Below are 22,314 nucleotides of genomic sequence, written 5' to 3'. Positions count from 1 at the left end.
CTCGAGAGTTGTGGAGACTAGTGACTGGGAGAAGTCGCAGCCTGCTCGGGTCGGCTGGTTCCCGCTCTCCGTCTCTCTCTTACACACCTACTCCGCTTCCCGCCCCAGCCCGCGCGCCTTGCTCCTTCTCTCGCCCGGGGGCCCCTGCCGGTCGCTCTCCGGGTTTCGGCGCGGCGGGGGCGCCCCGGGGGTGCCCTCGCCCTCCGGGTGCTGGCGGACGGGCGGCGGGCGGGATGTGGCGCCTGGTGCCCCCGAAGCTGGGCCGCCTGTCCCGCTCGCTGAAGCTGGCGGCGCTGGGCAGCCTGTTGGTGCTGATGGTGCTGCACTCGCCGTCGCTGCTCGCCTCCTGGCAGCGCAACGAGCTGGCCGACCGGCGCTTCCTGCAGCTCAATAAGTGCCCGGCTTGTTTCGGAACTAGCTGGTGCCGCCGCTTCCTCAACGGGCAGGTGGTGTTCGAGGCGTGGGGCCGCCTGCGCCTGCTGGACTTCCTTAACGTGAAGAACGTCTACTTCGCGCAGTACGGCGAGCCCCGCGAGGGCGGCCGCCGCCGAGTGGTGCTCAAGCGCCTCGGCTCGCAGCGCGAGCTGGCGCAGCTCGACCAGAGCATCTGCAAGCGGGCCACCGGCCGGCCCCGCTGCGACCTGCTCCAGGCCATGCCCCGCACCGAGTTCGCGCGCCTCAACGGCGACGTGCGGCTGCTCACGCCGGAGGCGGTGGAGGGCTGGTCCGACCTGGTGCATTGCCCCTCGCAGCGCCTGCTCGACCGCCTGGTGCGCCGCTATGCCGAGACCAAGGACTCGGGCAGCTTCCTGCTCCGCAACCTCAAGGACTCGGAGCGCATGCAGCTGCTGCTGACCCTGGCCTTCAACCCCGAGCCTCTGGTGCTACAGGTAGGCGCGGGGTGCCGGTTGGGAGCGTCCTGCCGGGAGGGCCGCCCGGGGAAGGGGAGTCGGGAGAAACGGCCCCGCCCGCGCTGGTCGCCCTGTCTGGACCCGGCGCGGCGCGGCGGCGGGCGTGGGAAGGCGGCGGCGCAGGGGGACCCGGGGCGCAGTGCGGGGTTGCGAAGGGCGACCCGCCTAAGGGTGAGTCGGCTCTGGTCAGCTGGACGCGGGCGCATCTCCGATCCGACTGCGGATCCTTCAACGCCAGAGGGAGCTTGTCTCTCGTTCGCTCCCAAAATGTCTCTTCGACCAGTTTCCCGGGGCTCTTCTCCCTCCCTGCCTTTCTGCTTTGATCCGCCCGGGCTTGCGCTTCCGCGGCGAGCTCTCGAGCCTTTGGACCTTTTTCTTAGTACTCTTGTCAAGTGTTTTTTGCTCTCCTCTTTAGTACCCCGCGCCGGCTGCCCTAACTTCGGCCCCGAAGTCTGTCTTTGTTTTATTCCTTAGCTCATTCACCTGGCACATCATCAGGGCAGCCAGACTGGGAGGATGAGGTTGGAAAATGGGGATCGTGGTTGGGGTGGGGTTCATCCTTGAGTCGTGTGCTTTGGGTGGGATTAAGAAGAGGAAAAATAAGGCACGTTGGAGTTGAGGCTGCTAGGGTGTCAGGACGCACATTTTCATGCTGATCCGGTGACCTTCTCTGTTCGTTTGGTAATTTGGCCGCAGGGAGGAGATGAAGTGTTAGGCCAGGGCAAGAAGAGTCACCTCTCTCCTACTTGACGTATTGGCTCTCTCGTGACTTAGGGAATAGGCTGTGATCTTTCTACTGGCGGTGACAGCCAAAAAAGAAAACAGAATCCCTCAAAACTGTGTTTACCTTGGGGAAAGTTATTGAGTTTATACACATTCCCGTTCGCCTTTAGTGCGGTGTCCTTGGACAGTTGTTGCAACTGTGGGGGTGTGATCTCTCCTGATAACCTCAGGGAAAGTTACCTTGCTCCTTCCCTGTACCAGTTGTGCTGTATTAAAGGGTGGGGGCCGGGGGAACATGCCATAAAACTAATCCCAAGTAATTTTGATATACTTCACGCCCTGTCTGCGCTGCTAAGAATGTCACCAATGGCTAGGAGGTTTGTACAGGGTTGCATTTTTTTTTTTTAATCTAAAGTGCATGTATAGAAATGTCCAGTATTCATTTATATGGCTTGCTTTTCTCAAGTTTTTCGCTGCCCAACTTAGCCAAAAGAAACCAGCATCGTTTGATTAGTGTAGCCAAATAATTTTAACACAAAATAAGTATTTTGCCTCAATTAAAACTGTAGTAAATTTTAAGGAGTCATAGGATGTATGTAATGGATTAAAGTACAGATTGTATATTAAATGTTGCTCTCTTATCAGTGAATAGGATATAAAACTGGTTAAACTTCTCTTGAAGAAATTACTTTATTTGGTAGTTGCAAAATTAGTCAGCCTCTAAAGTGTTTAATGCGTACATTTTGATTTAAAACTTTTTTCTTTCCATTTAAGCTGCCTTTTCTGTTTGAGAAATAGATGTTTATGTTAGCAAGTTTGGTCTCTGGAGACAACTCTAGCAATATAGTTTGCTGAGTAGTCTGTCAAATTCTCTGGGATCCAAAAATTTAGTAAAGATCTTCCTTAATAATACACGTTTTCTGCACCTATAGTAATAGCTGCATATTAAAAGGTTTTTGTCAGATGATTCTGCTGATGTTAGAACTAACACTTTAAGAATGTTGTACATGTAGTTCTATAAATGTATGTCACTTTAATATGAGAAATATTGACATTTGGTTTGCACTGAGATAAATGCTTTATTTAGGAAACACATGTTTTTGAAGCCTTGAAGTTGTCTTGCCATTTTCAGTTTACTTTACAGTTGAGATTGTCAAGTATGTTTTCTGATTAACTCTTCCCTTAAACTTTTTCTTCTCTTTTCATCTTTAGTGATAGATAACTTGAAAAAAAAAAAAAAAAAGATCAGTTATATTTTTGTAATTTAAACTTACTGACACAATCACTTGACCATGTGGCTAGGTGGATTATAGGATGAGTTTGTTTTTAGCATATGAGGAAATACATGTATCAACATTATTGACGGCTGTTTGTAAATTGAAATGTTAATTTAGTTTTATAGCTAGTTACATGCTGTGTGAAATACAGATTTGAGGCCTTTAGTACCAGTCAGTCATAGGAATGTTTATTTTTTTGACTCTCTTTATATATATTTTTGGGTTCATGGGTTTTTTAAAAATATTTTTAAAAGTACAAGTGTGTGTTTTACAGCTTAACGAGGAACTCCCTTTTTTTTTTTTTCTCTTTCCAGGAGAGGGAGCTACTTATTGAATTTTTGGACAGTTGGTGAAAAACTAGATTTTTTTATATTGCCCCCAAATTAACTACTTGGGAGAAAAAGTATTTTAAACTGAATTCACCAAGCTGTTCTTAACAAGAGTTTCCATGTAGTAAACATGCTTCCAAAAATAAACATTTAAAAATCTCTTGATAAGGTACTAAAGAACTGAAAAGTATGTGTGATTTTGGCCATTCAATTTGCCTCTTCAGATTTTAAGAAACAGTAAAAAACCTAAGTTTCTGTTATGCCTTGAAAGTAGACATGAATGGTATTAAATGTCTGCAAGATACGATATGGACCTAATTTATCTATGTAAGGCTGTACAGATTTGTTGTGTAAATTTCCCAATGTGAAATGATACAGAAGTATGACTCTTTTCCCATTGTTGGATAGTTTTACTAGCTTACAGCAGCTTACCTAGCTCTAAGGAAAAATTATAAGCATCAGCAGGATAATGCTAGAACCTTTATCTTCTACTCTGATACCTTCTTTTCCTCTTCACAGTTTTACTTTACCTAGAGGTATATTTCATATCAAGTTTGCCATAATCTATGGGGGAAAATGCAGAGAGGGACTTTGTAATACAATGTATAGCAGCATTCTTGGAATAGTTAAAAATGAAGTATTTCGCGAGATAGCAAGATGTTTTCTGTTACTGATAAATTTTTTACCAGTATTTGTACTTAACCTATTCTTGAATTTATAAACATTGTGAGTATGTGAGGGAGAAAAATGCTGTCTGGATTTCCTGAAGCTCAAAGTGTTATCTCGGACTTTATAACTCAGAGATAGTGAAGATGGTCTTATCTATAGAAATAAGAAAGCTCTTTGTTGTTTAAGGGCAAGAATGTGGGAATTTGTCTTATTTGCAGAATTTTGTCTTGTTTTCTAAATCATGTTTTTAATAGGATTTCTTTAATTTTTAACGTATGTAGCTATCATTGTTTAAGCTATAGATTTTAAACCTTCAGTTCTTATAAATGACATAATACATGGAAAGCATTTTATATAGTGCTTGATGCATAGTAAGCACTCAATAATTAGAAAGTGTTTAGATATTAAATAAGTAAAAGTAACTTAATTATCTAATGCACTTGGTTAAAAGTTTTGAAGCTTGTCTGGAATATGGATCACTTTAAAAATAGTTATGTTTTTGAATATTAACCATACCTTTACTTCACTAATTTAGTCCATTCCTACATTACAAGATGAATTTTTATAATTAAACTTGGAGTGAATGTTGTGTCTGCCCTTAAGAATAATTTCTGTAGGTGAGGAATATATCTTTAAGATGTACTAAGATGCACTTTTTGACGTAAACAGATTATGACCATTTAGCTGATTTTTTTACTTTGGACTGTTGGTGAACTTTTTGTGGGACCCCCTTTACTTATCTATAAAATGAGATTATTGGATTAGATCCTTTCCTTTTCAGCCTCAACACCCTGTGACTCTTACACTCTCAACCTGAAATTGTCACTTTGCTTCTGAACTTGAGTTTAACTGGTGGGTTTAAGCTCTAGAAGGGAGTCAGAGGTTTGGTACTTGATTCCTGATAGCGTATACGGGTCAGAGGCCAGATTAGCTAGCCCTGTTTCAAGCTTGTCTTCCTAGCCCCAATTTTTACACAGATGAAATCAGGTTAAAACAAATCAAAATTTGAGACTACCTTTAAAGGAAAATAGTCTGGAGCTAAGGGTAGCTAAGGTTCTTGTGGGGCAGTGGCACCTAGAAAGGATGTTCCAGACTTTGTCTCAGGAGTTTCTTTTCAAACCAGAGTTTAAGGGGCCACCTACTTCTCTACCAATGAATGCTGCTGTGGTAACCACACTCTCAGATTTAGGCTTCAGAGATGTTTCTGACTAGGTAGTGCTGAATAGATTACTTTTTAATCTAATAAATGAATAAGCTTATATCTAGAGGGTTTTTTTTTCCTTTTGTTTTTCTTCTTTTTAACAGAGGTTTTATTGACACTTGATTGAGCTTAGTGACAGAGCAAACAAAAAAACAACATCTGTGTGTAACCCAGGTCTCAAAAAGGAGACTTTTATTTTGAAAAGATTGTGGAAACAGATGATCATCCATAGGAAAACACTTCCAGATCAATGGAGCAAAATCATTTGATACCCTGGCCTATTTTCTGTTTATATTCCTATCTTTTGGCCATTATTAGTTCTGAAAGTGCAGAAATATTTTTTTCGTCTAATATTTGAACTATTTTCCCTCGTATTTCCATTGCATGGGTCAGCACGTATTCCTCTCATACGTTAATAGGGAGTCAGTTTTTCAGGGAATCATCAGACTGGTTTTTATTCTGATTTTCTGGCTTCTGGTCTCAGGCTCCTTCCTATATTGCTGTTATTGCTGCTTATTCTTCACAGAATACTGGCATGTTTTCTTTCTTTACTTTTCACACTAAAACTAATATGTCCTTAGAATATAAGCCCTATACATAATGAACTTTAGTAAATGATTGTAAACTGTCTTAAAACAGTAAATTCTTGGCATAAACTTAGGATAGTTATTCACCCTGATCATAGACTTTGAAAGATTTTAAATTATGTAATCAAATTTTTTATCCACATTTTATGTCTTTTTTATAGATCACAGGAGTTTATCTGTGAAGCAGCTGGAAACTCTTTGGACTTATAGCCCTGGACTTAGAAGAACTGAATTTTGTTTGTTTGCTTGTTTGGTAAATAGTCTGTTAGAAGGTATTTGGATTGAAAAGGCCTTTCTGGGCAGCAAGTAGCTTAGCTGTGTGTAGCTGGCAGGTATATAAATGACTAATTAAAATCAGTATAGTATAATTAGCCCTACCAATAAAGATACTTTGCACCCTGTCAGGTGACTTATTTAGGGAGGGACATCTAAGTGTACCTTCATTGGAGTAAATACCAGGGAGGATTTCACAGAGGAATTGAGTTCTGAGGATAAATGGGGTTATGCTCACAGGGACCAGGAGGTGTGGTGATGGCAGTATTGAAATAGCATTCTAGACCACCACAAAGTTGTAGGGTGGCAATGAGCAAGTCACTTGATGGTTCAGACCCTGAGTTTTTAAATGGGTAAAATAGGAATGTTAATACTTATCCAATGAATTGTTTGAAAGGAGAGAATTATTCAGATAATATATGTAAAATATCCTTAATTGTAAAGTTTTTTACAGTATATTATTACTTTGCAAATCAGCTTATTTCACTTTTAGACATGAGTAAAGGGAGGGATTGGGGGCAAGAGGAGAAGGGGACTACAGAGGATGAGATGGCTGGATGGCATCACTGACTCGATGGACATGAGTCTGAGTGAACTCCGGGAGTTGGGGATGGACAGGGAGGCCTGGAGTGCTGCGATTCATGGGGTCGCAAAGAGTCGGACATGACTGAGCGACTGATCTGATCTGATCTGATCTGAAAGTTCTGCAGTACACCATGACATCCGTCTTAGAAATATATAAATTTTACTCTTCCTATGGCAAATGTTTAAATGTCATCCTCTTTATATATACATACATACATCAAAAATACCTATGTAGATGCTACTTCAGGCCATAGTTTTTTTGGAATAGTAATTAAAAGGTCATTAAGGATTTGTCCCATATGATGATGACTATTGTATAAACATAGTTTTCATAAGGATTCAATAATATAAACCAAATAGTTTAATTTTTCTCTGTAAGTCATAAAGTTAATAATTCTATTTAGTACATGAGTAAATAATAATTTTAAAATAGAGGTTAAGTCAAGGTTTTTCTTGGCATTCTTAGACTCCGAGATGGAATCTTAAAAGATGTATTATCTGAGGGAGATCTGACAGGAATTGTGCGGCATTGACAAGTAGTACTGGGAACTGACCTCTGTGCCCTTAGGGTATAGTAAAGATGACAGGCCAGGGCACAATTGTGGATTCTTTGCTTTCTGGGGCATTAGGTATAGGCAGCAAACAATTAAAGAGCAAGGTAATCTTAGATTTTACATACTGTGAAAAGAACAAAGCAGATTCCTCTAATGGAGAATTGGATTGGAGATACAATTTTAAATTCAGTGGTCAGAATTTAAGAGTGACATTTTAGCTGAGATGTAAATGATGAGAAAAAGCCAGTGGTACAGAATTCTGAGGGCAAATTCAGAGGTTCCAAAGCAGGATCAAGCATGGGAGTAGAAAAACCTGGTAGAACACAAGATCATAGAAGTAGGCAAGGTCCATATTGTGTGTGACCTTGTAAACATGCTTCATGAGTTTAGAATTTTGTTTTCAGAGCAGTGGGAAACAATAAATGTGTTTTTAGCAGCGCGTGCTTTGTGGAGAATGGTTTAAGGCATCAAAGGCTTTTGCCCTGGTTTGTGGGAGAAAGCTTGGTATGTATGTATTAAGGTGGTTGCAGTTAGATATGGTATATTTTGGAGAAATACCTGATAGGACTTGATGATGGGAATGGGTTACTGTATGAGAGAAAGAAACATAAAGGATATCACCAGGGTTTTTGGTCTAAGCAACTACTGCTGAGGAAGCCCAGAGAAGGAATGGCTTTGGGGGAGGGAGAACCAAGAGTTTTGTCGTATTAAATTTAAGACAAAGGAATACACATTCAAAACCAGGCACCAGGTATTTAATGCAGAGAGATACTATGCTCCTAGCAGATACTGTGTTATACTTCTGAAGGGCTGTATTAATTCAGTTTGTGTTTTAAAGGGAAGAGGGGAAGTTAGTACTATTCTATTTGCAGATTAAAGAAGTCAGATCTTGACTAAAGAAAGTATGAAGTAGCATTCTTAGGTTATTGGGTCTAAAAGAAGCTGCTTATACCTATTTTCCCCCATTTGACAGTTTATTAGAAATATTTGAGTATAGTGTTCCTAGGTATATCTTTCAACTTAAAAACATGAATCACAGTTGCTAGTTCTCATGAGGTCAGTTGAGACTAGTAAATATATATTTAAAATTTTATTGGCCAAGCAATTTTGGTTTCTTTCTTTCTTTTTTTTTTTTTTTTTTTGGTGGTATGGAAGAATATTTCTTAAGATATTTATTCTAAAAGATGAGTTGTTTCTGTTAAACTTGGTAGGTTTTTTTGTCATTGATGTGTTTTGACATTAGTTTCCTATTTTAGATACAGCTAGCTGTTGGACACGATATTCAGTGAAATAACACAACCTTGCTATTTTCAAGACATTGCTTAATATTGTTGGAATTCTAGGTGGGTGGAAATGGCATTCAGAAAATTACTTAGTGAAACAAATGGAACATATCCTGTGACTTGAAAATCTTGAGATTATTAAGATCCTACAGTCTTTGCAATGGATTTTGGCTACTATTTGGCAGTATAAATTAAGAAGCTGAGGTCTTAAAGAAGTTTTAGCAAAAATTAGGTAACCATTAAATCATTCCAGTAATTTTACTGTATTCCCCCTCTAGACAGTTCACAAAACTGTGAACACATTAGTCTGTCACCAGAACATTTGACTAATCTCTATGAACAGCTGTTATAACATGCGTTACTACAATGGGATTTTGTTCAAATTTTGGCATTTAAAAATAATTTTGAAGCTCAGATTGAACCTCTAAGCATTTTGTATGCTTTTGGTAATTTACTCTCTAGAAATGATCTCAAGTTTAAATTGTGTGTATGAGTAGAAATGCCAGTTCTTTGGAAAACCTGTAACTAGATTTTTAGACTATATGTTTGATTATTTATGAGTTCTTTTTCAAGTCATTATCTTTTTACTAGAAATTTTCTCCTTTTAAAAAAAATCAGTCTTGCAGTTGTGTAACACATTTCCTTTTTAGGCAAACTGCAAAGTTATGTTCTTTTTAATGGCATGTTGTGAGATAATAAATGGCTATAAAATATTTTATATTTTTTGTATTAAAGGAATTACGATCTTTTAAACTTAGTATGCAAACCCCACTTTTGGTCATGTAAAGAGAGTAAAAGATAATAGAACATGAACATTTTAGAGTTGACTTTAGTTTTTTTTGTCAGTTTTACTTACACATCCCATGTCTCCTTTTTTCAGGACTGTATTCTTATATAATAGAATAAAATGATCTAATTAATATGGTAGGACAGTGGCTGTTGATTAAAGGTTATATACCACAGGATGTTGATTAACTCTAGTAAGTAATATGTTTCTGAATGTTAAAGATTTGACACTTGTTTGGTGTTTTCATGGCATGTAGACTGTGTTGGGGAGTTTGTGTTTTATTCTGTAATTCCCAACATGATTGTGATCTAATCTCTACCTCCCTGTCCAGACCCCATTACCTCAAGCCATTCCCTCCTCATTTCACTGCAGCTTCTTTGGCCTTTTTTTTTTTTTTTTTTTCCTTTCAGTTCTGAGAAGACAGTTTCTGGCTCTAACATATTCCAGCGACATTCTTCCTGCCTCATCCTCAATCTGTGTAATATTATGCTCAGCATTTAGAGTTCTCCCTAAGTAGCACTTCCTTAGAGAGGCTGTCTTTTACTACACAGTTTAAAATAGGTCCCTGTTTTTCTTTCTCAGCATCTTCTGTACTTTTCTGTGATTTGTAACAAATTCCAGAATTTATCATTTATATATGTTTATAATCATCTTCCCAACTCAGGCTAAAAAGCCTTGCTAAGAACAGGATTATGTTTTGTTTGCAACTCTTAGCATTTCCAATGGAGTTAGGCTTGATATAGGATTTTTTTAATTCAAGATTTTCATTCCACAGTAACTCTCATTGCCTTTTAGTCCAGCTTCTTATAGTAGTCAGTGAAATGTGAGTTGACCTTATCTGTAATTCTAGATTTAAAAAGTGAAGAAAAATAGGCCTTGTCAAGTTAAAAAACAAATGTGAAAACACATGAGGTAATTCATGTGCTTTATCCAACTTGGGATGAATAAGCTTATGGTATTTTTGCAGCAAAATGTTTTCTTGTAAGGTGCTATACCAAAGTCCTTGAAGCATTGCATAATATGAATGTGAAACATGCATACTGTCACCTTTCCAAAATTTGAAAACTTCTGAAACAGGAATGTTGGGATCGAGGGATTATATTAGCCTGACTTCACCCCTTAATACTTGCGTGTGTGTGTGTATGCATGCTCAGTCATGTCCACCTCTTTGTGACCTCATAGACTATAGCCTGCCAGGCTTCTCTGTCCATGGGATTATCCCAGCAAGAATCCTGGAGTGGGTTACCATTTCCTCCTCTGGGGGTTCTTCCTGACCCAGGGATCAAACTCGCGGCTCCCCATGTGTTTTGTGGCTCCTGCATTGGCAGGAGGATTCTTTACCACTGAGCCACTAGGGAAGCCCCGCTACCTTTGTGACTTGAGGCAACTCACTTAAGGTATATGCTGATAAAGTTGAACTGTATTTAAAACTTGAGTACCCTCCAACTCTAGAATTTTTAGATTGCACATCCCATTTGGTCACATGAAGGGTCCACAAAGCATTGTGACTTTTGGTTTTAATCAATAGATGTGATAGAGATGTCAGCGTTTAGAATTTACTTTGTGGTACTTACCTATTATAAATGAAAATCAAATTACAGTGCTGTGTTTATGTATATACATATTACCAAGTTTTAAATCTGTGTATTTACTGCTTGTAGATGCACTAGACATCTCTCATAGCACCGAGCCTTTTTACAGTTTAGCATTTCATACTTTTTTCCCTTTGATGGCCCTGATGAATAGGGGCAAGTATTATTCCAGTTTTACAGAGAAGAGACTAAAGCGCTAAAAAGTTTTGACTTTGCCACCATCACACAGCTAGTGAGAGGCAGAGGTAAAGGTGAAACTTAGAAGCTAGACGAGTGATTTCAAGTCCATTTTCTGCTTATATACTGTTTTACCCTTTAAATATAGAAAGTTTATCAAATATTATGTATCTTAAAAAATATAAAATATCTGAATTGTCTCTTTACTGTATTGATTGTATATATTTTATTTTCTCATAAAATGAAGATGATCCTAGTAGTTTCTGAAACCTTGATTTTAAGCTAAAAGGTACCTAGACATGATGATATCTTAGGTTTCATATTCAACATACTGTGTCAGTTAACAGTAAAAGCATTTAATGTTGCTCTAAATCTTAGAGTTAAGCATTTTTGACTTTATACTTAAATTTCCATTTTAAATTATTACATTGGTAGTAATACTCAGACTTTCTTTGGGTGGTCACCCACTTAATGTGAAAAAAAAGCAGTAATAGAATAATAAATAAGTTTTTTAACCACTTTGTGTCTTTGTGTAATCTTAAACTAATACTTAGTTATAACTTTGCATACTGTATGACATATTCAAACCTGGTGAAAAACCCTGAACAATTAATTGGAGTTCCTCTAATCCAGTTAGAATTTAAACCATTCCAGGTTTAAAGACTCTCTTTCAGATGAAAAGTATTTATATGCATTTTTCCACTAGTAAATAATCCTGTAAAATACACACATTTTCTCAGACAGTTCAACAAACAGCCCCATCATAAAATAGACAGAAGATCTAAGCAGACATTTCTCCAAAGAAGACATACAGTTGGCCAAAGGCACGTGAAAAGATGCTCAGCACCACTACTAGAAAAACCAAGTCACAACTGTAATGACTTACACCTCACACTGGTCAGAATGACTGTCATCAAATAGTCCACAAGTAATAAATGCTGGAGAGCGTGAGAATAGGGAACCGTCCTACACTGTTGGTGGGAATATAAATTGGTGCAGCCACTATGGAGGACAGTATGGCGGTTCCTTAAAAAACTAAAATAGAGTTGCCATGAAAGAAAGTAAAAGTGTTAGTCGCTCAGTCATGTCTGATTCTTTGAGACCCCATGGACTCTAGCCCACCAGGCTCTTCTGTCTGTGGAATTCTGCAGGTAAGAACACTGGAATGGGTTGCCATTCCTTTTTCCAAGGGATCTTCCTGACCCAGGGATGAAACCCAGGTCTCCTGCATTGCAGGCAGATTCTCTACTGACTGAGCCACCAGGGAAGCCCATATGGGAAGCTACCAGGGAAGAGTTACCATATGGTTCTGCAATCCTGCTCTGAGGCATATATCCAGAGAAAACCATAATTCCAAAATATACATGTATCCTATGGTTCCTTGCAGCACTATTTAGAATAACCAAGATATGGAAGCAACCTAAATATCCACCTACAGATGAATGGATCAAGAAGATGTGGTATATATACACAATGTGATATTACTCAGCCATAAAGAGAGTGAAGTAATGGCATTTGCAGCGACATGGATGGACCCAGAGATTATCATACTAAGTGAACTAAGCAAGACAAAGTCAAATATCATATTAATATTGTTGTTTATATGTGGAATCTTAAAAGGATACAAATGAACTTATTTCAAAAACAGAGACTTGCACACTTTTGAAAACAAATTTATAATTACCAAAAGAGAAGTGGGTGAGGGATAAATTAGATTGGGATTAACATATACTCACTACTATATATAAAATAGATAACCAACAAGAATCTACTCTAGCATAGGGAACTATACTCAATATTTTGAAATAACCTAAAAGGGAAAAGAATAAAAACTCAATTGCTGTGCTGTACAATAGAAACTAACATAATATTGTAAATCACCTATACATCAATAAAAAGTAAAGTAAAAATATAAGTAAAAAATGAAACACATTTTATTTCAAGTTACTTGAAATTGTGTGCCTGTTGTGTTAGGCAGTTTGAAAATCTGCCCAGCACAATGGGCAGATTTTTAAGATTTTGTTTAAAGAAAAAAAAAAAAGTGAACCTCAGCAGTATACTTCTTATCCTAGCTACTGTGTTTTATGCACTGTGGGAGTTTGGTAATCAGGAAGTAAGATGTTTTCTTTCTTACTGCTTAATATATTTAATAAATCCAAGTGGTAACATCTTAAAATTTTTGTCTCTCAAACTCTGCTTGATCATGGTACATTTGGTTCTAAGCCAGAATTGTTTTAAATACAAATTATAAATATTTTGGCTTCCTTGGAGCATTTTCAATAGAATGCTCAGTAGAATTCTGTTCTTATTAATGAAGTATGACTTTTGATTATTCAATGAAAAATTCTTTTCATATGAGCAAGTGATGTGAATTCATTTGTTAAAGTTCTTCCAAAAGATTTGGTAGCAAATTATATGAAAGAATTGTTGTGCTCTTCTTAAAATGAGGCATAACATGATTTCATCTAACATTGTCAGAAATTGCTATATGAATATAAAGTTGCTCAATATGACATTTGTTCATATATTTTATTCTCTTCCATGAGGGACTTGAGTAATGAGGTATATATTTGACTGTCGTTCACTTGGAAAGGCTCCAAAAACAAGGAGGCATTTGTACATGTGCAGATGTTGGCAGGGTTCCCTTTTCTCCTGTTGTCAAAGACCATTTTAGTTTCACAAAGATATGTTTGTATCTGTTTGACAATATGGCATGTGAATAATATGCCAATAGTGTATGTGGAGGAGTTCTTTATTTTTTGCACTGCAAAACTGTATAATCTCACATACTTAGTTATTTTCAGTGCTTTTGTTTTATATATCAGATTTTATACATGAATACTTCTGAGAAATAGTTAAATCTTTTATAATCATTTTGCCTATAAATTTTCAAGATTATGGAGGTATTTTAAGTTGGGAGGAAAAGCTGAAAATAATGTGTGGTTAGCAGTTTTTGCATGTCACATTGGAAATGAACAATCTGTCACTTTCCCTAGTGCCCACAAGAAGTTTTAAAATCTCAGATAAGATTAAAAATGTACTTTCCTCTAATTACTAAAGAATCAGTAGATATTGTCTGTGAACAAAATGAATTAATTCATTTACTATATTTAAAGATTCATACTAACATGTCTAAATTTTTAATTTACATAATTAGTATTACATCACAAAACTGCAGATATTGAAATTTAAACAGAAAAGGTATATATACAAAGAACAAATACAGTTATTGTACATTTGATAGTTAAAAGGAAGCACACATGAAAATAGGCAATTGTGGATGAAGTATGACTCTATAAATCCTTTGTTTTAAAGTTGATACAAGTTTTAAAGTAAGAGTGTTACTGAGTTTTGTCAATTTTATAAAAGCTCAGAGTAAAATTAATATCACCCACCTACTTTCTTGAGTTCCCAGAAGAGCCTCATCTCTGGCTCTTATGTAGATTGTTCAATTTTTAGCAGTAGAAGTAGGCTATATTTATATTCTGTAGTGTTTTGCTTTGTTTGCCCTGCAATCTGTGTAAATATCATCTGCCTCTAATTTAAGGAAAGGACTGTACTGAAAGGGCTTCCCTAGTGGCTCAGCTGGGAAAGAATCTGCCTGTAATGCAGACCTGGCTTCCATCCCTGGGTGGGGAAGAGCCCCTGGAGAAGGAAGCGGCTGCCCACTCCAGTGTTCTGGCCAGGAGAATTCCATGGCCTTCTATAGTCCATGGGAGTCGCAAAGAATTGGACATGACTGAGTGACTTTCACTTCACTATTCTGAAAAATAGCTCTTTAAAAACGCCTCTGGTCATGTGATCTTCCAACAGTTGTTTAAAGCATTACTTCCTTCCTTTTGCTCTTTTTTCAACTTGTAGCTGGGTGTTACAGTACTGCAGAGTACTTTACAAGAAGCCTGCCATTTTACTTAGGTTGAAAATAACTTGTTTATAATCCTGGAAAAGTTTTGTTTTAGGATGTTAATCTTACTAGTAGTTAAAAAATCCATTAGAAAATCTTGGCAAGATCAGGAGAATAAATAATTTTGAAGTTGGATTTAAGGTGAATAGACAATGTGGTGACATTGGAAAAGGAAGCAAAGCTAACTTGGCATCAGAGATACTTGGAGTGGAGATTGCATGGTAGGTTATCAGACTGCTCTTTACCAACCTGTGGGTACAGATTAGAAGACATTTCCCAAGAATCTTGCTCTGCATTCCTCTCCTGCCTGCTTCTGGACTAGATGAGGTTCCTATTAAAGACTCTTAGGACCAGAACCATTTTTTTGTAACTAATACTTAATTACACTCATAGTTATTTGTTTGGTATTTGTCTTCTAAAATTTTTAGTTTAGAGACAGTGTAGTTTACTCTTACTGCCAGCATAACAGAGTGCCTGATGCCTGGTAACACTTGCTGGCTAATAGGTGTGCAGTCCTGTTCATTCAAAAGAAAGTTTTGGTTGATTGTACATACATTAGTCAAAAAGATAAAGGAAAACATCTCTACTTTTAGATCTGGTAATAAGGTGTCTTGTGTTTTGTTGATCAATTTGATTCTGAGATTTCAATAAGAAAGACTTATTTTAGCTTTATAATGTGAGGTAATCTATTAAAAAAATTTCAAGTCCATAGTAATGGTACGAGTTAAAAAAAGAAATAAAGTTACTCACAGACCTAGAGAACAGACTTGTGTTTGCCAAAGGGAAGGGGAGGGGTGAGGGAGGGGTGAACTTGGACTTAGCAGATGCAAACTATTACATATAGAATTGGATAAATAACAAGATGCGACTGTGTAGCACAGGAAACTGTATTCAATATCCTGAGATAAACCATAATGGAAAAGAATATTTTTTTTAAAAGAATGTATGTATACATATAACTGAATCACTTTGCTGCATAACAGAAATTAACATCACATCTTAAATTAATTATACCTCAATTAAAAAAATGTTTATTTCTTTTGAACTATTGAATATAACAAGAAAATCCAAGCTCATGCCTAGCAGAAATCTCTACTGCGAGGATCTGGGGATAGACCTAGGATATCCTCATCAGAATGTCTTGTAATGAAGATAATTCTTTCGTAGAGTTTTCCATCTGATGAAGGTTGGCCATTTGCAAAATATCTTGGAGCTTGTGGAAGAATGGTGGCTGTAAATTATGTTGGAGAAGAACTGTGGAGTTACTTTAATGCACCATGGGAGAAACGAGTTGACCTCGCTTGGCAGTTAATGGAAATAGCAGAGCAGCTCACAAACAATGACTTTGAATTTGCACTCTACCTCCTGGACGTCAGCTTTGACAATTTTGCAGTTGGTCCTAGAGATGGGAAGGTAATCATTGTGGACGCTGAAAACGTTTTGGTTGCTGACAAAAGGTTAATCAGACAAAGTAAGTATATAACTTGTAGGTTTTTTTTCCTATGTCAAATGTTTACATTTATATGATGCAGATTTTTAAAACTTCCTCCTTAAAAAGCAGCCTTGCATCTTTCTTTGTTTTATTTGACCGGTAAACAAATACTGATTTATTAGAGTTGTACTCTTAGTCACATTTTGTCCATATATAGTAAAATATACTTCAGGTTCAAATGGACCCAGATATACTGTGTGTGGGGTGTGTGTGTACACATCTCTTCCATACTGTCTGCTGTGTGCTGTGGTTTAGGACTCTAATGCAGTATTAAGTTTTTATTTAGTTAAAGGCTACCAGAGAGACTATACTGCTTTTGTAGAGTCTGTTTTTCTGTGGATTCTCTTACAGTAATATTCTGTGTTTCATTTTTTCTGTGAGGTCCCTCCAGTGACTCTTTTTTTCCTTTTGAACCATGTAGATGATTCCTAGCACTGCAGATCTCTAACTTTGGTTTGACATTAAACTTTGCTTTCATTTATTTATGAACTCTTCACTGGATAGGTGGGCAGAATGTCTAAAGTGTTTTGAAAATAAAGTGTCATAGGAATTTTAGTTTCAAGGACAAAGCCTGTGGTTCTATAACTAATGTACTTAGTAAAAGAAACCGAAGGGTTGTTGTTCCACGGTAAAAGCCTTGTATTTTTAACCCCCTCCTGTCATGTGGGTCTGTTGATGAAGAGACCAAAAGCTTGTGGCACCTGTGGAATGCAGTGAGTGTAACAGCAATGTATTAGGTTGACACATTTTACATTATCTCAGCTTATCTTGTTAAATACTTGATTTTTCTCAATGCCTTGTTCCGATTCCATACTCAGAAAACTACTTTCTGATTCTTTCTTATCTGCCATGCAGACCCTTTCACAGGGAGTGGATGCCCTGCTCTGAGTACATCATTCCCCACTTAACCCCTTTATACATTTGTGGAAGTTACAGCAGCTTAAACTGTGCTTTTTTTTCAAGTGTTCAGTTTTTTTTTTTTTAATATATATATTCACAGAGTTGTGCAACTTGCCTAAACTCTACAACATTATTATTCCAGTATTTGTAAAAGTATTTTTTTTGTAAATTTTTTTTTTTTTAACCGTGGGCATTCCTGGAATACATGTTACAATTTTGTACCAACTAATTCCTGACCTTGGATGAATACAATATAGTTTCTGTATTTTTGAATTTCATACAGTGAGCATTGCTCCAGTGCTTTTCTAGCTCTGGCTAATTCTTTTCAAATGTCTCATGGTAGAGCTGGCTAAATAGAAACTTTGCAAAAGGCTGCATTTATTTATTCACCCTCTTTTCTTAACTCTTTCTAGTAAATGACCTTTACAGGGAGATTGTGGTTTTGTTGTGGCAACTCCCTTAATGTCCTTCCCTTTATCATCTAAACTAGTAAAAGCAATACACATTTTTTTCCAGAGAAAATAGATCCTTCGTTGAGAACTTGTTGCATCAGTTAGTTTCTTCATTTCCCACCCTCCTCCTTAAAATCTAATTTTTCTTACTTTCCCATAAACAAGTATGCATAAGATTCTCTCCTGCTTTCCCTCTATTTTTAAAAGTTGCTTACGGCCTTTCTCTACTTCCTCAGTGTCCATTCATTTCTCAGCCCATTAAACCTGACTTAGAAGATCATGTTACTATTTGCAGTCACCCAATTGGCAAATTTGTGAAGTGACTGATTAGTAACAGCTTTCTGAAATTATTTCCTCCTTTGGTTTCCTCCTACTCAGGTAGTTTCTTTTTCAAAACATAAATCTGATCTTAGCACTCCCTTCCTTAATGCTTGTAATGACTTCCAGTGGTTTGTCTACTAAAATTCGTACACTTGACCAGAGAATAATCTATGTGACTTGGCCTTGTTCTGCTTCACTTTTAACATAACTCCAGTGCCCTTAATGCTTCCGCTATAGTGGCCTTTTAAGTTTCTTGAATGAATCTTTCTACTGAACACCTCACAGCTACTTTATATTATTCTGTATGTATAACATATTAATATTGTATTAATAGTGTCTACTTTGTCATCCAGTTAGAACCTTAGACTTTACTGTTAATTTTTGTATCAAGTATTTCTACAGTCTGACTTTTTTTCCTGGACCTTCTTTCTTGTTGTCATCATCCTAGCACCTCCAGTCTTCAGCCCTGAGTTACATTTCTATTAGATCGTGGTCATGACCACAGGAGGTGCAGCCTTCTTCTCTAGCATTGCCTGTGCCTCCTCCCCAGTCACCTGTCTCGTGCTCTAGCGACAGTGAATTTATTATTTCCTTAATGTACCAGCTGTGCCAACCCCTTAGATCCATGCCTTGGTACATACTGTACCCTGGGCCTAGCATGCTGTTTTCCCTCTTTTCAGACTTGTTTATCTTTCAAAGCCTCAATCAGTTGTTCCCTGTGCGGCTTTCTGCAGTCTCAGGCACTGGTACTGCTTGCTCTGTACTCATGCAGCACTATGTCAGACTTGCATGTGGCACTTTCTCTGTATCATGGAGAGTTTCACTCTAAGCTGAACCCTTTGGCCTTTAGTATGGAGAGACCCTTGTCTGATCCTTCTCCCCTGCCTTGGTGGACTCCTTATAAATGTCTGTGTAGAAATTAATATATTTAAATGTTTAATGTAATATAGTTTTAAGAACCAACATTACTGTGTTCATTAGTCAAATGTTACATTTTGGGAAACAATGAAAAGCCTTCTAAAATGTATTTTTCTCTTTCTCCTTCTTTCCATTTTCACAGATAAGCCTGAAAATTGGGATGTATGGTATGAAAGCAAATTTGATGACTGTGATAAGGAGGCTTGCTTATCATTTTCAAAAGAAATTCTTTGTGCTCGTGCCACTGTGGACCACAATTATTATGCTGTTTGTCAGAACCTCTTATCCAGACACGCCACGTGGCGTGGCACTTCTGGAGGACTCCTCCATGATCCACCAAGTGAAATTGCCAAAGACGGCCGCCTCGAGGCCTTGCTGGATGAGTGCGCCAACCCAAAGAAGCGCTACGGCAGATTCCAGGCTGCGAAAGAACTGCGTGAATATCTAGCACAATTAAGTAACAATGTGAGGTAGTCTACGGTGAACTTGTCTTTCCTTTTCTTCATTTACATAGCACTGGCTAAAAACGAAAACTACCAAAACCTATCCGGAAAAATGAAATTTGGAAGTAATACTTCCAAATGGCTGATAAACTTGCACTGACAGATCTTACGTTAACATCCACCAAAATAAGACATGATTTCAGAAATCACACGCTGCTTCTGCAGATGGGTTTGTTCTTAAACTTTGGAGGCTTGAGCTCTCGTTGAGCGCTTCAGCCCCTGAATGCCTGACTGGATTAGTGAGTATTGTTAAGCTATTGGAAATGAGTCTGATAGTTACATTGGCTTGTGTATCAAAGGGTACTTGGTACTTGACTTAGTTTGCATTACTGTCATGATTTTGTGAATCTCTTTTATTTACTTTGAATATCAAGTTAGATTATGGCCTGTTTTATAGGCTACTTTTTCCTTCTGATGTGTAGGGGTTTTTTTTTTTTTCTCTTCCATTTTTATGTTTTTTATTAAATTTTACACATTCAGGTTACTATAGGTGTTCATTTACAGTTGGGCTAGTTTTCATTCAGTGCTATGCGGTACATATTTACCGTTAGGATTCCTAGGTTTACTGTGTTTTTCCGAAAAAACAGAATTCAGTTTTCAGAAAACTGAATATTTTATTGTGTAAATACTTATATTTCTTCCCACTTTCTGTGGCTTCACCATTGCATGAGATCATTTAAGGTTATTTAACAGTTACATCCCTCTGCCAATAAATTATAACTGTACACTAAATATGAACTTTGGCATATGTTGCAAAATGTCATTTTTGTCCCTTAAAATGCTTTAAGAGTATACTAGCAATCTATACCTTAATGTTAATTTAATTGAGAGGAAAAAAAAAACACACAGTATTTTTTAAATGCTAACTTGTCCAGGATAGTAAGCATATGCCAAAGAAATATTAGACCTAGTCCTAGATTTTAAAATTGGTCACCTACTTATTCTTACTGTCCTACTTCCAATATTTTGAGTCTGTCATTATTAAATTCATATCTTCCTGGTTATTCTTTAATGTTGAAAAATTGTGCTACTACTTCCAAACATATGTAACTTCAGTTACATTTCTGTAACTTCAGTGTGGTAGTTTTGCAAAAATCAGCGTGGTAGTCATTGTTTGAGTTTAATCTGGCATCATAACTTTTTAATTTATTGATGGACTAATAATTCTAACTATAAAGCAGACAGGTTTATTAGCCAGTCTGTCCAACTTGGTCTCCATTACCTAATTGTTAACCATCAACAACATCAAATTTAAGTATGTGGATAAAAATTAACAAATGTGTGAAATTTCTCTCGGGTGTTTTTTAAAGTTAAAATATATGTATATATAAATTGGCTAAAGCTAACGTAGGTGATATTTTTCTGTTTGAAATCGTAACTTTTGTTTACAGCAAAGTTTGATGTAGTGTGCAGTATTTAGTTCTAGACTGATCTTATTCTAATCAGAATGTGATTAAAGTATGCACAACCAAAGCCAAGTTTTTCTTTTTCCTTCATTCAGCAACTATTTATTGAGCATCAACTCTGTGCCAGGTACATTACTAGCTGCTACACACTGTCTGAACATGACATATGGTTAAGTAACTTTACAATGATTATCAAAGACTTTAATGTGGATATTTCTTAAGTTGAAATAGCATTCATTAGGATGTTGCTTTCATGTTCTTTTACTGTTGTGATGGACGTTCTACCTGTACTATCTATAACTGTTGCTAAAGAAAGAGCAGGAGGAAATCAATAAAGTTAATCCCAGTTTAAAAACTGGAAGAAGGGTAAGATCTCTTCCTTATAAAATACATTGCATTATGTTAATTTTAATACATTAGTACATTACATATGCCAACTAGCCCTCAAAGAAATATTCAAGTGCTGGAAATTTTACTAAGCTGACTTTTTACAGCTTTGGAAAACTTTTGAGGAGAGTAGGTAAAGTTACTTGTCAGACATTCGCCTCTTGCTCAAAACTTCGAATAAAATACACATTTCAAAATGGAGCACCTTTTATATTTGTATAAGTATTCATTACAAACCTTAGAATGCCAGTCATTAGAGCAGTTGTCTTACTGTTTAGCAAACATTTATCTTACTTTTTGGAAGGGCGACTGTGATTGCAGAACAGGAAGTGAGAAAACACTGCCAGCAGTGATTGCTTCTTGAGGTAGTTTTTGATAACTACCATTTCCCCTGTGAGATTATGTGGAATTTCTTTTATCTTTGGAAAAGTTGAGAAGATAATAAAAGAATTAGGAATTTTAAATTACAGGGAAAAATATATATATGAAAAGCAATAAATATTTTGTTCACTTTGCTATCAAGATGTTCACTATCAGATATTTATTATACAGTAGCAATTTATATTTTTAATCATTGCCCATTAATAGACACAGTAAAATATTTTTGAATCAGACATTTGGGGTTTGTATGTGCATTAAAATTGTCTTTTGTACTGTAAGTTACTGTTTAATTTGAATATTTTATCAGAACTGTCTCCCTGTGCCTTTATAATATAAAGTTGTTTCTACAACTTTTAATAATCTTAATAAAGAATACTTTAAGAACCACACTTTTCAGACTATCTCTTAACTTCAGATATACAGCTTTTTCTTGAATGTAAAGTGAGATAAAATAGATAAGTTTTTTTTTTTTTTTTTTTTTTCTCTTGCATATAATTTTGAGAAACTATCTGACTGGGTGTGAGCTAGACTTAGGGTATGTTTGTCTTCTGTTTTTCTGTAGTAGTTGGTGACTTTTTACAGTTTTACTACTAAAATGAAACGATAAGCTTCATTATGGAAGTTTTCAAATGTGTACGAGAGAATGATACAAGGAACAGTAGTAAACCGTGCTTACACTAATTGCAGAAGTTAGCAGTGGGT

The 22,314-nt window shown here is 37.1% G+C and overlaps 1 protein-coding gene across 1 annotated transcript; it reads left to right on the top strand.

Moving 5' to 3' along the window:
• The first annotated feature begins 9 nt into the window (after positions 1 to 9).
• On the top strand, positions 10 to 22,001 carry DIPK2A (divergent protein kinase domain 2A). The gene is made up of 3 exons (XM_006078000.4): positions 10 to 890; positions 16,020 to 16,323; positions 19,078 to 22,001. Exons 1-3 carry the CDS (start codon positions 234 to 236, stop codon positions 19,407 to 19,409), a joined length of 1,293 nt encoding a protein of 430 aa, XP_006078062.1. The 5' UTR covers positions 10 to 233; the 3' UTR covers positions 19,410 to 22,001.
• The last annotated feature ends 313 nt before the right edge of the window (positions 22,002 to 22,314 follow it).

The sequence above is a fragment of the Bubalus bubalis genome, chromosome 1 (assembly GCF_019923935.1).
Source record: "Bubalus bubalis isolate 160015118507 breed Murrah chromosome 1, NDDB_SH_1, whole genome shotgun sequence".
NCBI lineage: Eukaryota > Metazoa > Chordata > Mammalia > Artiodactyla > Bovidae > Bubalus > Bubalus bubalis.
The sequence above is the reverse complement of the archived record's forward strand: the minus strand, read 5'-3'. Positions and strand labels throughout refer to the sequence as shown.